Genomic DNA, 13,031 nt, shown 5'->3' on the forward strand with positions numbered 1-13,031 from the left:
CTTTGTCAATTCAAATCTGCTATTGAGCTTTTCTACTGACTTTCATTTATACACACACATACACACACACAGAGTTGTAGGTGGCCACAATAACTTTATTTTATATATTTACTTTTATGTGGTTCTGAGGATCAAACCCAGTGTCTCACATATGCTAGGCAAGTGTTCTACCACTGAGCTATAACCCCCAGCCCAACTTTTTAATTTTAGTTATTGCAGTTTTCCACTTCAGAATTTTTATTTTTGCTTTCTAAAGAAATAATTCTTAGGCATTTAATTTTTTTTTATATATCAGGGATTGAACTCAGGGGCATTTAATCATTAAGCCACATCTCCAGCAGCCCTCCCCCCTTTTTTTGAGACAGGGTCTTCATAAGTTGCTGATGCTGGCTTTTAACTTGTGCCACAGGAGTCTTATTAAGGAAGTTAGGGCTTAATCCCACATGATGGAGATTAGGGCCTACTTTTTCTTCTATTAGATGCAGTTTTTTTTGGATTTACTTTTCCTTCTTTGCTCTTCATAGCATGTTACTTGGATTTCTTTATTATAAATCATATATACATATTTTTTCTCCCCACCCTACTTTATGAAATTAGCTCAGGCCATAAATCTGAATTGTCTTTTTCTCAGAATACTCGTAAAATGTCTGATACAAGCTAGGCACAGTGGTACACACCTGTAATCCCAGCAACTCTAGAGGCTGAGTCAGGAGAATCACAAGTTTGCGTCAGACTCAGCAACTCAGCACGGCCCTCTCTTAAAAAGTGAAAAGGGCTAGGGATATAGCTCAGTGGTAAAGAACCCCTGGGTTAGCTGGACACAGTGGTGCACGCCTGTAATCTCAGAAGCTTGGGAGGTTGAGGCAGGAGGATTGCAAGTCACTCATCAACTTAATGAGATCCTAAGCAAATTAGTGAGACCTTGCCTCAAAATAAAATATTAAAAAGGGCTGGGGATGTGGCTCAGTGGTGAAGTACCCTTGGTTTCAATCCTTGCTACCAAAAAACTAAAAGAACAAAAATTTTTTAAAAAGCAAGAGAAAATCTCATACAGTTTAAAAGCTGGTGTTCAACAAATGAATAACAAAAACTGAAATGGTATTGTACACAAATTTTATAGAATTTCCATTTTCCTAAAACAATTCTGTATACACATACATACACACACACACACACACACACACACACGTACATATATATATTTAAATCTTACTGGGTGTATCTGTAATTCTGCTAACTGTGGAGGCACCAAGGCCCCTGAAATCAATCCTCACTGCCAGAATAAATAAATAATTAAAAATAATAAATAAAATTTTTTTGTTGCTACTTATCACAGTAATGTAAATACAGAAAACTTGAAAATACACTAAATTTGACTCTAGATTTTCTAAGACTACTCTTAATTACAAGCAATTGGATTAGAATATAGAGGCATTTTGTTTTGCTCAAAATGATTTCTATTCATAATGATAAAAAAGAAAGGTAGTATGGAGAGATTAAAATTTTAGATCATTCCAAATATTTTAATGAGTTTATAGTTTCATCTCTTCCCTTGAAATTTTTTTCATTTAATCTATATCAATAAACCTTACCTCAGGTCTATAGTCCCAAAAGGTTGGAAGGCTGAGATAGGAGGATCATAAGTTCAAGGCCAACCTCAACAACTTAGACCCTAAGCAACTTAGTGTTACTCTGTCTCAAAATAAAAAATAAAAAGGGCTAGGAATGTGTTTCAGTGGTAAGTTGCCCCTGGGTTAAATCCTCAGTACTAAAAAATAGACAAACTTTATAAATCTTTTTCACCCCACCCCCTTTAAATGGACTTTTAAAAAAATTTAAATGAAATAACAGTGGAAAGTACAGAATTTGCACATATCTCTTGCTTCCATGAAAGACATTTTAATTTCTTCCTTCTCTGTCTGCATCTTTTATATCCATTCTTGTCTTTTTATAGAAGCTAGTTAAAAGAAGTAGTAAAGCTCTGGTACCATGATCCTGATCTTAGTAAGACAGCTTCTAGTTTCTCACTATTCAGCATGATGTTGCTGTAGATTTTTTGTAGATAAATGAGTTGAGGAAGTTTCTTGTATTCGTAGTTAACTAAATTTATATCATGAATGAGTATTGGATTTTGTTGAATACTTTTTTCCACATTTATTAATGTGATTATGTGGATTTTTTTCTTTAGCCCTATGATGTGATAGACATTGATTTTAGAATGTTAAAACATCTTTAAATACCCCTGGAATAAATTCCACTAGTTCTTTTTATGCTTTGTTGGGTTTGATTGCTGATAATCTGTTGTAGATTTTTCTATCTGTGTTCATGAGATGTATTGACCTGTAGTTGTAGATGTATTGGCCTTGTAACATCTATCTGGTTTTCTTATAGTCATGTGTCTCCTAACAACAGGGATACATTGTGAAAAATGTGTTAAGTGATTTCATTGTTATACAAGCATCATAGAGTGTACTTATATGGTATAGCATACTAATACCCAGATGCTATATGCTATAGCTTTTTGCTCCTAGGCTACAAACCTGTGGAGCACATTACTGTAGGCAGTATTCACATATATTGAATACTGTAGGCAGTTTCAACACAGTAGTGATGTCTGTGGCTTCACTAGGTGATAAGAACTTTTCACCTTCATTATAACCTTAGGGGATCACTGTAGTATGTGCTTTATGTTGTTTACCCAAAGTGTTGTTCTGTATTGCCTGAGTATATTAGGAAGTGCTGGCCTCATAGAAGACTTAAGAGGTATTTCCTCTGTGTCTATCTCCTGGTCTAATTTCTTCCTTAAATATTTTGTAGAATTTACCACTGAACCCATCTGGTGTTTCTTTCTTTTCTTTTCTTTTTTTTTAATAAAGATTTAGAAGTACTGTTAGGCATGTACATGATGCTGTACTGTAAGTTTTCTTTCATATGTAACAATGTGTATGATTTTAAAATAGAAAATATTCACTTTGTGACAGAAGGTAGTCTTAAGTGTGATTGTTACTGTTTTCTTTAGTTCTTTGCCTTGTCTGTAGAAATACAATTTTAGGGTCTTTCAGTTCTTTGTTTTAGTAAGTATTTTATTAGCTTCTTTTTTCTTTTCACATTTTTAATTAGTGCATTATAGTTGTACATAATGATGAGATTTGTTGTTATATACTAGTACATGTATACAACATAACAGTGTAATTTGACCATATTTTATTAACTTTTGAACATCAATTAGTATGTTGTATGTCCTGTAAGTACCAGAGGGTTTGCCATTTAATATTTTTCTTGAGACTTCTTGGTGCCAGTAAATTGAATATACATATGTGTTTACGTGTTTATTTTGTGAGTCTCAAACTTACGTCAGCTTCAACTAAAATCCTTTAAACTATCTGTTCATACTTAAAACCATAACATTGAGGAGAAGATCGCAGCAAATAGCTTAAATATCTAATTAAGTTTGGAAGCATCTTTGCAAATTTTTCTGCTCTCAAATTTAACTTGTGTGTGATATTTCCAGGGATGTTGTGGAGATGATAGTGGTCTCATGGAAGTGGAGGGAGCTCATCCATCACGGACAATGAGTATTAATGCAGCAGAGTTAAAACAACTTCTGCAAAGCAAAGAAGAAAGTCCAGAAAATTTGTTCCTGGAACTAGAGAAGCTTGTTTTGGTAAAAAAGAAAAAAGAAAAACAAAAATAACAAAAGCAGAATAGTCCTGAGGCATACTTTCTTCTTAGTTTAAGTTTTTCATAGTGACCTTTTTAAATACTAATCCTTAGGGCTGGGGATATAGCTCAGTAGACGAACACTTGCCTAGAATGTATGTGGTCATGAATTCAATCCTCCAGTAGTGCAAAACAACAAAAACAACAAAAAGCTAAGAGATAATCCTTAGTTGGATATTTCTACCATTCTGTTAAGTCTTTGGATTAATAATTTTAAGTCCTCTATACTATAATGAATCTTAAAGGAGTAAATGTAAATAAAGGCAGTATTTTTGGAATTGTCTATTTCTGTATGCAGGTTACTCCCTGCTGCCATTATTTAGAAATAAAATAAAATGGGGGGTGCTGGTGATATAACTTAGGGGTAGGGCTCCTGCCTAGCATGCACAAGGCCCTGGGTTCAATCACAAACACTGAAAAAAGAAAACAAAGGAAAAAAAAAAGATGTATGATTTTGGTATTTGTTTTATTTTAATATGTTTAATGTTAAGTTGATGATTTCTTGATGGTGTTCCACATTGTTTAGCAATAAAATAATTTAGCCTTTTCTCCTAAAGAGTCAGTAGATTATATTTATAATTATTCAAGGTCTTTCTGCACTTTCTTATTCTGCATTTGTTTATGTATAGGAACATTCAAAAGATGACGACAATCTGGATTCCTTGTTAGACAATGTAGTTGGACTTAAGCAGATGCTGGAGTCATCAGGTGATCCTTTACCTCTCAGTGACCAGGATGTAGAACCAGTACTTTCAGCTCCAGAATCTCTCCAGAATCTGTTTAACAATAGGTAAATCAAGTAATGTTTTGTATTTGAGTAGATATTACCTATACAATGGTTGGAGGCTAGAGAGGGTGAACAAACTTTTTTTTTTTTTTTTTTTTGGTAAAGGGTAAGTCAGTAAAAATTCTAGCTTTGCAGGTCATGTATACCCTCTCTGTTGCATGTTTGCTTTTTTGGGGAGTGGGGTGGGATACTGGTGATTGAACTCAGGAACATATCTCCAGCCCTATTTTGTATTTTATTTAGAGACGGTCTTACTGTGTTGCTTAGTGCCTTATTTTTGCTGAGGTTGGCTTTGAACTTGTGATCCTCCTGCCTCAGCCTCCTGAGCCACCGGGATTACAGGTGTGCGTCACTGTGCTCAGCTTATTTTGCTTTTTTAAGAAAAACTTAAAAAAAAAATGTGCAATTGTAATAATAACGTAAATGATGCTGATAAAATGATGTGATGTTTCGAATTTGTTTAAGGTAAGGGAGGATGTGTTCAGGAATAATCCAACCCAAACAAGAGGAAATCAACATTTACTGAAGTTTATAAAGGTTTTAAAAGCGTTTCTCATTCCATGTGCTCCTGTTTGCATATGAAAATTTCCATGTTAAAAATTAAGATTATAACAATTATTGTAACCTATGATTTCTAGTGTAATAAATAAATTGATTATGTTAGATTTGTAGACTACAGAAATGAATGTGTCTGGGAAAATTCATTATAAATAAACCAAATCACCATATGCTTCAAGAAAAAAAAAAATCCAAACCAATAGACAATGTAGAGGATATATACCTCTTAATCTTTGGTGCATTATAGCTTTAATGACTTTTTTTGTGTGTGTGTGTGTGTGGTAATGGGGAATGAACCCAGGGATGCTGGCCTCAGAACCTGGGATTCTCTAGCCTCAGCCTTCCTGGTCCATTAGTGTTATAGATATCTGCTACCATGCTTGGCTTCTAATAGCCATTTAATGTGATAGAATTAAACTATGTATTTAGAAAAATTAAATATAGGCAGTTTCTGTACAGATTGGTACAGTGTAATGAACTTGCCATTTTGGAAGTAAGGCCAGGAGTCCATTTTATTTTACCAAAGGTCCAAAGTTGTTATAACAGGATTATTTCTGAAGTTACTAATTTTAAAGAATTCGTAATTATTGAATAGCTTTTTGAAAATGTCTGTGCTAATTTTAGTAGTACTTCAGAGGGTAATATTTTTAATTGTACCTTTCTGTAGCTTATACTTACAAGATGAGCTAAAATATTTGATTTTGAAATTCTGCTTTTTACCAAATACTTTTCATTTCCTAGGACTGCATATGTGTTAGCCGATGTCATGGATGATCAGTTGAAATCTATGTGGTTTACTCCATTTCAAGCTGAAGAGATTGATACAGATCTGGATTTGGTATAAAGATTTTATTACCAAATATTTAGAAAAAAGTTACTGATTTTTTTGTTTCTCTGTGTTGTTAGCATTATAACAGTTTACATATTGTATAGCTGGTCAGGTCTACTTAATGATGAGAATTAAATATTATTATGCCAGTTGCCTACTTAACCTGGTATGTAGAACTGTCTGTTTTTTATGCTAATTGTTTTGCTTCTTTTTAGTTAGTGATTTATATTTTGGGAATGTTGCTTTTAAGGAGGAAAAAAATCACATTTTTATTTTTATTTTTTAAGAATATTCTTTTTCTTTTTTTAATTTTTTTTTTTTTTTTAGGTGTAGATGGACACAACACAATGCCTTTATTTTTATGTGGTGCTAAGGATCGAACCCGGGTTCCGCCTGTGCTAGGCCAAGCACTCTACCACTGAGCCCACAATCCCAGCCCCAAAATCACATTTTTATGTAACTGCTTCAAAGTACTTTGTTTTCTTATGTCTTTAAGGTATAGAATAGAGAAAATTATCCCACAAAATAACAGTTCATTCTTCTTGGGGAGGCTCAAACCAGGGTATCATGTATGTTAGGCACATGTTCTTGTTCTGCCTCATAGCTACATCCACAGTCTCAACTGTTCATTCTTGCATTTAGGTTTTTTGTTTGTTTGTTTGTTTTTGGTGCCAAGAATTGAACCCAGGGGTGCTCAACCACTGAGCCGCATCCCCAGTGGGGATTTTTTTTTTTTTGAGACAGTGTCTCGATAATAAGTTGCTTAAGGCCATGTTAAGTTTCTGAGATTGTCTTGAACTTGGAATCTTCCTGTTTCAGCCTCCCAAGCCACTGGGATTATAGGCATGCACCACTGTCTTAAAATAAAAAATGAAAAGGCTGGTAATGTGACTCAGTGGTTAAGCACCCTGGGTTCATTTCCCAGTACCATAATAAATAAATGAATAAAATTGTTTTAAAATCACATATAATTCAATTAAAATTTCATTAAAGTATTAATATCTTTTTAGTATAAATTCATCAGTGAACCATTAGAACTGTGTTTTCCAGTAAGACCTATTGAGTGATGGAAATGTTTTATAATCTGTCTGCCCTGTTCAATACAGTAGCCAGTAGTAGCCTCATGTAACTTTTGTGGGATTGAAATGTAGCTAATATGATTAAGGAACTGAATCTTATTCTGATTTAATTTTAGTTAATTTAGATTTAAAAGTACTTTCAATTAGTGTCTACATATGGGCAGTACAGATGTAAAATATTTGTGTTAAAAGGTGTAATTTTTGGCCGGGTACGGTGACACATGCCTGTAATTCCAGTAGCTCTAGAGGCAGGAAGATTGTGAGTTCAAAGCCAGCCTCAGCAACTTGATGAGGTGCTAAGCAAAGCAGTAAGACCCTGTCTCTAAATAAAATTCAAAATAGGGCTGGAGATGTGGCTCAGTGGTTGAGTGCCCTTGGGTTCAATCCTTCCCCCCAAAAGTTGTTCTTTTTGTAACTTTAAACCATAAATTTGAACCATACTGTCTTGCAGTGATCATTGTGACCATGGTTTAGAGAAATTTTAGGTCTCTTAAGCATGATAAGTTTGAAATGTAAACTATATTTTGTTTCTCTGAAATTACTTGCATTGGAACTTCATTCTGTGGTGAAGATTTGTTTTATAGTAGAAATGGTCGTTATACAAGGCTGGCAGGGTACATAATTTTCAGATTCTTTTGGAAATGATCTGGAGGTATTGCAGTGTTAATTTATATGGAGAAATCTTGAGTTCCCTCTTAGGCAGCAGAAGTTCTCTAGATTTATAGTCCTGCTTTGAGAAGAGTTCCACTAAAGTAAGTTACTGAATTCCTAAGGTTTTTTAAAATTATTGTTAACTATCAATGATGTTGCTTTCTGAAAAGATGAGGAGAGGTAGATCTATAATTTATTAACTGTGAGAATTAAATATAATTTATAATTTCTGTAGTCAAATGTTACATTGATAACTACATTTAAGATGTATTTTGTTTCATTTTTTATGACACAGGTAAAGGTTGACTTAATTGAGTTGTCTGAAAAATGTTGTAGTGACTTTGATTTGCACTCAGAATTAGAGCGTTCATTTTTGTCAGAACCATCATCTCCAGGGAGAACCAAGACTACAAAAGGATTCAAACTTGGGAAGCACAAACATGAGACTTTTATAACTTCAAGGTAAAACTTTTTCTGCTAAAGATCTTATTTTAAGATAAATGCATGACTATTAAACATAGCACTTGAATTGTGAATATTATTTGGATATTTATTTATTTATTTGGTGCTGAGGATTGAACCCAGCATGCTAGGTGAGGGCTCTACTACTGAGCCACAACCGCAGCCCCTTATTTGGATTTTTTTTAAAAAGATAATTTGGCTAGTACACATTCAGTATTTTTGTTATGTCTCTCTCTCTTTTTAACGCTAGGGTTTGAACCCAGGCCCTCATATTTGCTAAGCATGCATTCTACCACTGTGCTAGCTCCAGCCCCTATTATTTTATTCTTTATGAAAGTTTGGAAGTGTTGAATAAGAAGTGAACTGAATTGTTTTTAAAAATTATTGATTATATAAAATGTGAGTACTATTCTTAGCTAGTTTGTTGTATTATTGCAGAAAGTAATATAGAAACCTGCAAAGTTAACAGAATTGGAGTAAGAAATAAATGAAATTGAATTTTCAGTATTGCAAAATTGACTATTTTCATGAGAAATATGAAGAAAAATTGTTTCATGAAGTATTTTTGTTTTAATAGTGGAAAATCTGAATACATTGAACCTGCTAAACGAGCTCATGTTGTGCCACCACCACGAGGAAGGGGCAGGGGAGGATTTGGACAGGGAATACGACCCCATGATATTTTTCGTCAGAGAAAACAGAACACAAGTAGGCCACCATCTATGCATGTGGATGACTTTGTTGCAGCTGAAAGTAAAGAAGTGGTCCCTCAAGATGGAATACCCCCACCAAAACGACCTCTTAAAGTATCACAGAAGATTTCTTCTCGTGGTGGGTTTTCAGGCAATCGAGGAGGACGCGGTGCTTTTCATAGTCAAAATAGGTTTTTTACACCACCTGCTTCAAAAGGTAAGAACTTAGGTGTATTTTCTAATGGGTTAGAATATTGGACTATTAAAGTATCTGATTCAAATGGCAGATTCAGATAAAGTGTTTTTCTTTTACTTCAGTTAAATTGCTTGTAGGTCAGTTGTACTATTGGCAGAGTACTCTATTAAGTAGAATACTCTGCTTTTTAAGTTGACCTTTGATACAGTGTAGTTTTAGTGAGAAATGTAAAATAAATCTTGGCTAATTATTTCCCTTTTTACCCTGACAATTTTATTTGTCCTATGTAATATTCATACATTATTTTCACAATTGAACTTAGCAATTTCCTTGAAATTGTTCTGGGAAGTTCACTATTGCTTCTTATCTCTGCTTGCAAGTGTTGTATTTAATGTGTTTTATTTTATTTTATTTTATTTTTTGGTACTTGTATGTGGACAGAATGCCTTTATTTTATTTTTTTATGTGGTGCTGAGGATCAAACCCAGTGCTTCATGCATCCTAGGCAAGAGCTCTGCCACTGAGCTACAGCTTCATGTATTTTCAATTGTTTGAATATTTTAGAAACTGACTCTATTTAGATGAATTACTCTTTATTGGTGACTTGTCGAGTTGTTTTTTTATAACTGCTGATTTAGGAGGATAAGGGGAACAGGATAGGAATTTAATAGCAAACACTTAAATGCAGTTTCAGGAACTGTTGTTATAAACACTATTTATAGTATTCTTGTATCCCATGATGTAGGTTCTGTTAATACCCCACTTTACAGAAAATAAAATTATCCTTCAGGTGACTAGTGTTTGAATGCTGGTAGCCTCTGTTTATAAACCACTGGGTGATGCTTCCACTTTATAGTATATTCAGTTCATAGAATTTCAGTTTCTCTTCCATTACTTTTGATGATTAAGAAAAACATGTCACATCTGCCTTAATCCAATTGAGGTTGTGAAAATGTAGATTCTGGTTGCATTATTTGTGTTTAGGAAACTACAGTCGTCGGGAGGGAACTAGAGGCTCCAGTTGGAGTGCTCAGAATACTCCTCGAGGAAATTACAATGAAAGTCGTGGTGGCCAGAGCAATTTTAACAGGGGCCCTCTTCCACCATTAAGACCACTTAGTTCTACAGGTATGTGTCTTCCCTACTTGATACTACTGATAGAAGGGAAGTGAATTTCTTCTTTTCTATTTGTTGAATGACTCTTATTTGAGACAGAATAATTTAGAATGTTGACATAAATTCTGGAGTCAAGTTTATATGTGTGAAATAATGCCCAATACACATCTTCTGTCAAGGTAATCATATTTTTATATTTGGAATTACCATTTCATGGTGATGTGCTCCATTTTAATAATGAAAGTCAATCCTTATACTCATTTAACGTATTATACCTATTTAACCATAAAGTATTTTAAAAATTTGTTCTTTTTAGATATACATGACAATTGAGTATATTTTGGCATATTATACATACATGAAATATAAATAATTAGGATCCCATTCTTATGGTTAACTGTAAAGAATTTTGGTAATAGAAATGTCTATATGATTTATTCTGTTTTCATTTACTTTTATTGTGTATATAAGAATGTATTGGGGTTTTTTAGCACTGAGGATTTAACCCAGGGTGCTTTACAACTGAGTTACATCTAGCCCTTTGAATTTTTTATTTTGAAATAGGATCTTGCTAATTTGCTGAGGCTGGCCTAGAATTTGCAGTCCTCCTGCCTTAGCCTTCCAAGTAGCTAGGATTACAGGTGTGTGCCACTGTGCCTGATTTGTAATCTTACTTTTTCTTAAGCATTACTATATCACATTCAGAATTTTTGCCAGAAGTAGCTTTGGTTTTAAGTGCACATTTATTAAACAACAGTTTTATTTGGGATATAATTCTTGTATATAATGTACTTTACCTACTTAAAATATACAATTCAGTGGTCCTTACCACATTCCCAGAGATTTTAGAAGAGTTTTTAAATAACAAAAAGAATCTGCGTGTGGTGGAACTTTCCTGTAATCCCAGGGATTTGGAAAGCTGAGGCAGGAGGATTACAAGTTTGAGACCAGCCTCAGCAACTTAGCAAGACCCTAAGCAACTTGGTGAGAACTTGTCTCAAAGTAAAAAATAAAACGGGCTGGGAGGATGTGGATCATTGGTTAAGTACCCTTGGGTTCAATCACTGGCAGGAGGGTTAAAAAAAAAAAAAAAGTAGAAGAGGAATTCTTGGTTTGAACAGTGTCATAAATTTGTTTTTAATTATTGTGAAAGAAAAGGATGATGGAACTAAAAATATTCTTTCTTTTATAGGTTACCGCCCAAGTCCTCGAGACCGTGCTTCTAGAGGTCGTGGGGGACTTGGACCTTCCTGGGCTAGTGCTAATAGTGGCAGTGGAGGTTCCAGAGGAAAGTTTGTGAGTGGAGGCAGTGGTAGAGGTCGTCATGTACGGTCTTTTACACGATAAAAATGCTTTGGGGAACATCCTAAGTGTATATGGACATTTCATGAGGACAATAAAAAGACATTTAAGGACCAATTTAGACTTAGCAGTTATCTGGAGACATCTGAGAGAATATTTTTATCTGAAGAAAGCAGATTTTGTTTGATACCTAACCTAAGATTTCAATAAAAAGCCAAACTTTGTATGTATGTTTGTATATATTTTTCCCCTTTTTTATATGACTATTTATTTAGAAAATTTCTAGGTAGAAAGACTAAATGACTTGTTTTGTATTTTTCTTGCCTATGCCACAGATGTTCCCAGTCTTTCTCAGCCCATGGCACCCTTTAATGTCACAGTAATTTTTTTACAGCATACCTAGGCCAAAAGAAATATCTGATACTTCTGTTTATTAAATATTTAGTTAGGTCCAGGCAGTTTATGTTAACATCACTAGTAACTGCGGACATTGCACACCATCTCAAAATTTGGAATCAGCAGCATTTCCTTCTCTACTATGCTTATTTCATAGTACTTTTTATCCAACTGCTGAATGTTTTACAAAGATATGCTGTCATAGAAAGGAATATAATGTTATCTAATGTTGAAAATGTAAACTACCTCAAATTAGTAGTGTATGTGGTGTCCAAATGGTGTTGCTATGTTTCCTCACAATTTTAAAATATTCTCTGGCCTTCATGTTAATTTACTAAGGTGCCCTGGTAAGGTTTGGGAACCATACCGGTACCAAAAGAAACAAAACACTTCTCCCATGTTACATAGAAAGACTTACTTTATGTTTCAGCTTTGGACCTTCTGATGTTGTTTTATTATATAGTTAATTAAAGCCTGAAATGAGGCATATCCTGATACTGTTATTTTGGGAATCAGAAACATCTAATAAATGCTGGACTTTATATTCAGAAGTGGAGCTTATAATTTTGAGAAAGTAGCCATATCCCCAAGGTATGTCTTAACACACTGAGCCTATATAAATGGCATAAAATATAGAGTTCTCAAACAAAAAATACGTGTATGAGTCTTATTCCATTCTTTTATCACTCTTTGTTTTGGGAAATTATTTGTGAGTAAATAGAAAGTCTCAGTTCTTTTAAGAAAATGCCTTAAAGAAAAGTTCAGCTCTAAAGATTCTGATGTTTAAGTGAAAGGTAGTGGAAATCTTCATAACTAAGAGTGTCCAAAAACCAAAGTGTCTTAGCCTGCTCTCACAGCAATAACAAAACACCACAGGCTGAAGCAACAAAATTTTCTCATTTCTGGAGACTTAGAAGTCTTAAGATCAGGGTTCTGGCCTGATTAGGTTTTCATGAGGGCCTTCTTGCTTTTTCTCACACAGTCTTTCCTCAATGGTTTCCTTGAGGAACAAGTTCTCATGTCTCTTCTTCTTTTTAATAAGTGTACTAATCCTATCATGATGATTCTACCCTCAGGACAGTCTAAACCAAACTTCCCCAAGGCCTCATCTCCTAATATGCTCACATACAGGCATTAGTTTCAATATAGAAATTTAGCACATAAATTAATCTAAACCTCCTTCAATCCTGAAACCTAATAGGTTCATCTTCTCTAAAGATATTTTTAACATATTAGATGAATT

The 13,031-nt window shown here is 34.1% G+C and overlaps 1 protein-coding gene across 5 annotated transcripts in view; it reads left to right on the top strand.

Annotated features, from left to right (window-relative positions):
• The window catches only part of Virma (vir like m6A methyltransferase associated), a 63,569-nt gene extending 51,239 nt beyond the window's left edge, over positions 1-12,330 (top strand). For 3 of the 5 annotated variants that reach the window (XM_005328659.4, XM_078016907.1, XM_040293853.2), the window contains 7 exons: positions 3,512-3,664; positions 4,350-4,510; positions 5,807-5,903; positions 7,920-8,086; positions 8,664-8,995; positions 9,959-10,102; positions 11,283-12,330. In XM_005328659.4, coding sequence (XP_005328716.1) covers positions 3,512-3,664; positions 4,350-4,510; positions 5,807-5,903; positions 7,920-8,086; positions 8,664-8,995; positions 9,959-10,102; positions 11,283-11,437 — 1,209 coding nt within the window. In that variant the 3' untranslated portion in view covers positions 11,438-12,330. Of the gene's footprint in view, positions 1-3,511; positions 3,665-4,349; positions 4,511-4,972; positions 5,045-5,806; positions 5,904-7,919; positions 8,087-8,663; positions 8,996-9,958; positions 10,103-11,282 lie in introns of those variants that run through there. The other 2 variants (XM_013360108.4, XM_040293854.2) reach the window with 2 other exon arrangements.
• The last annotated feature ends 701 nt before the right edge of the window (positions 12,331-13,031 follow it).

This window comes from Ictidomys tridecemlineatus, chromosome 7 (assembly GCF_052094955.1).
Source record: "Ictidomys tridecemlineatus isolate mIctTri1 chromosome 7, mIctTri1.hap1, whole genome shotgun sequence".
Lineage (NCBI taxonomy): Eukaryota > Metazoa > Chordata > Mammalia > Rodentia > Sciuridae > Ictidomys > Ictidomys tridecemlineatus.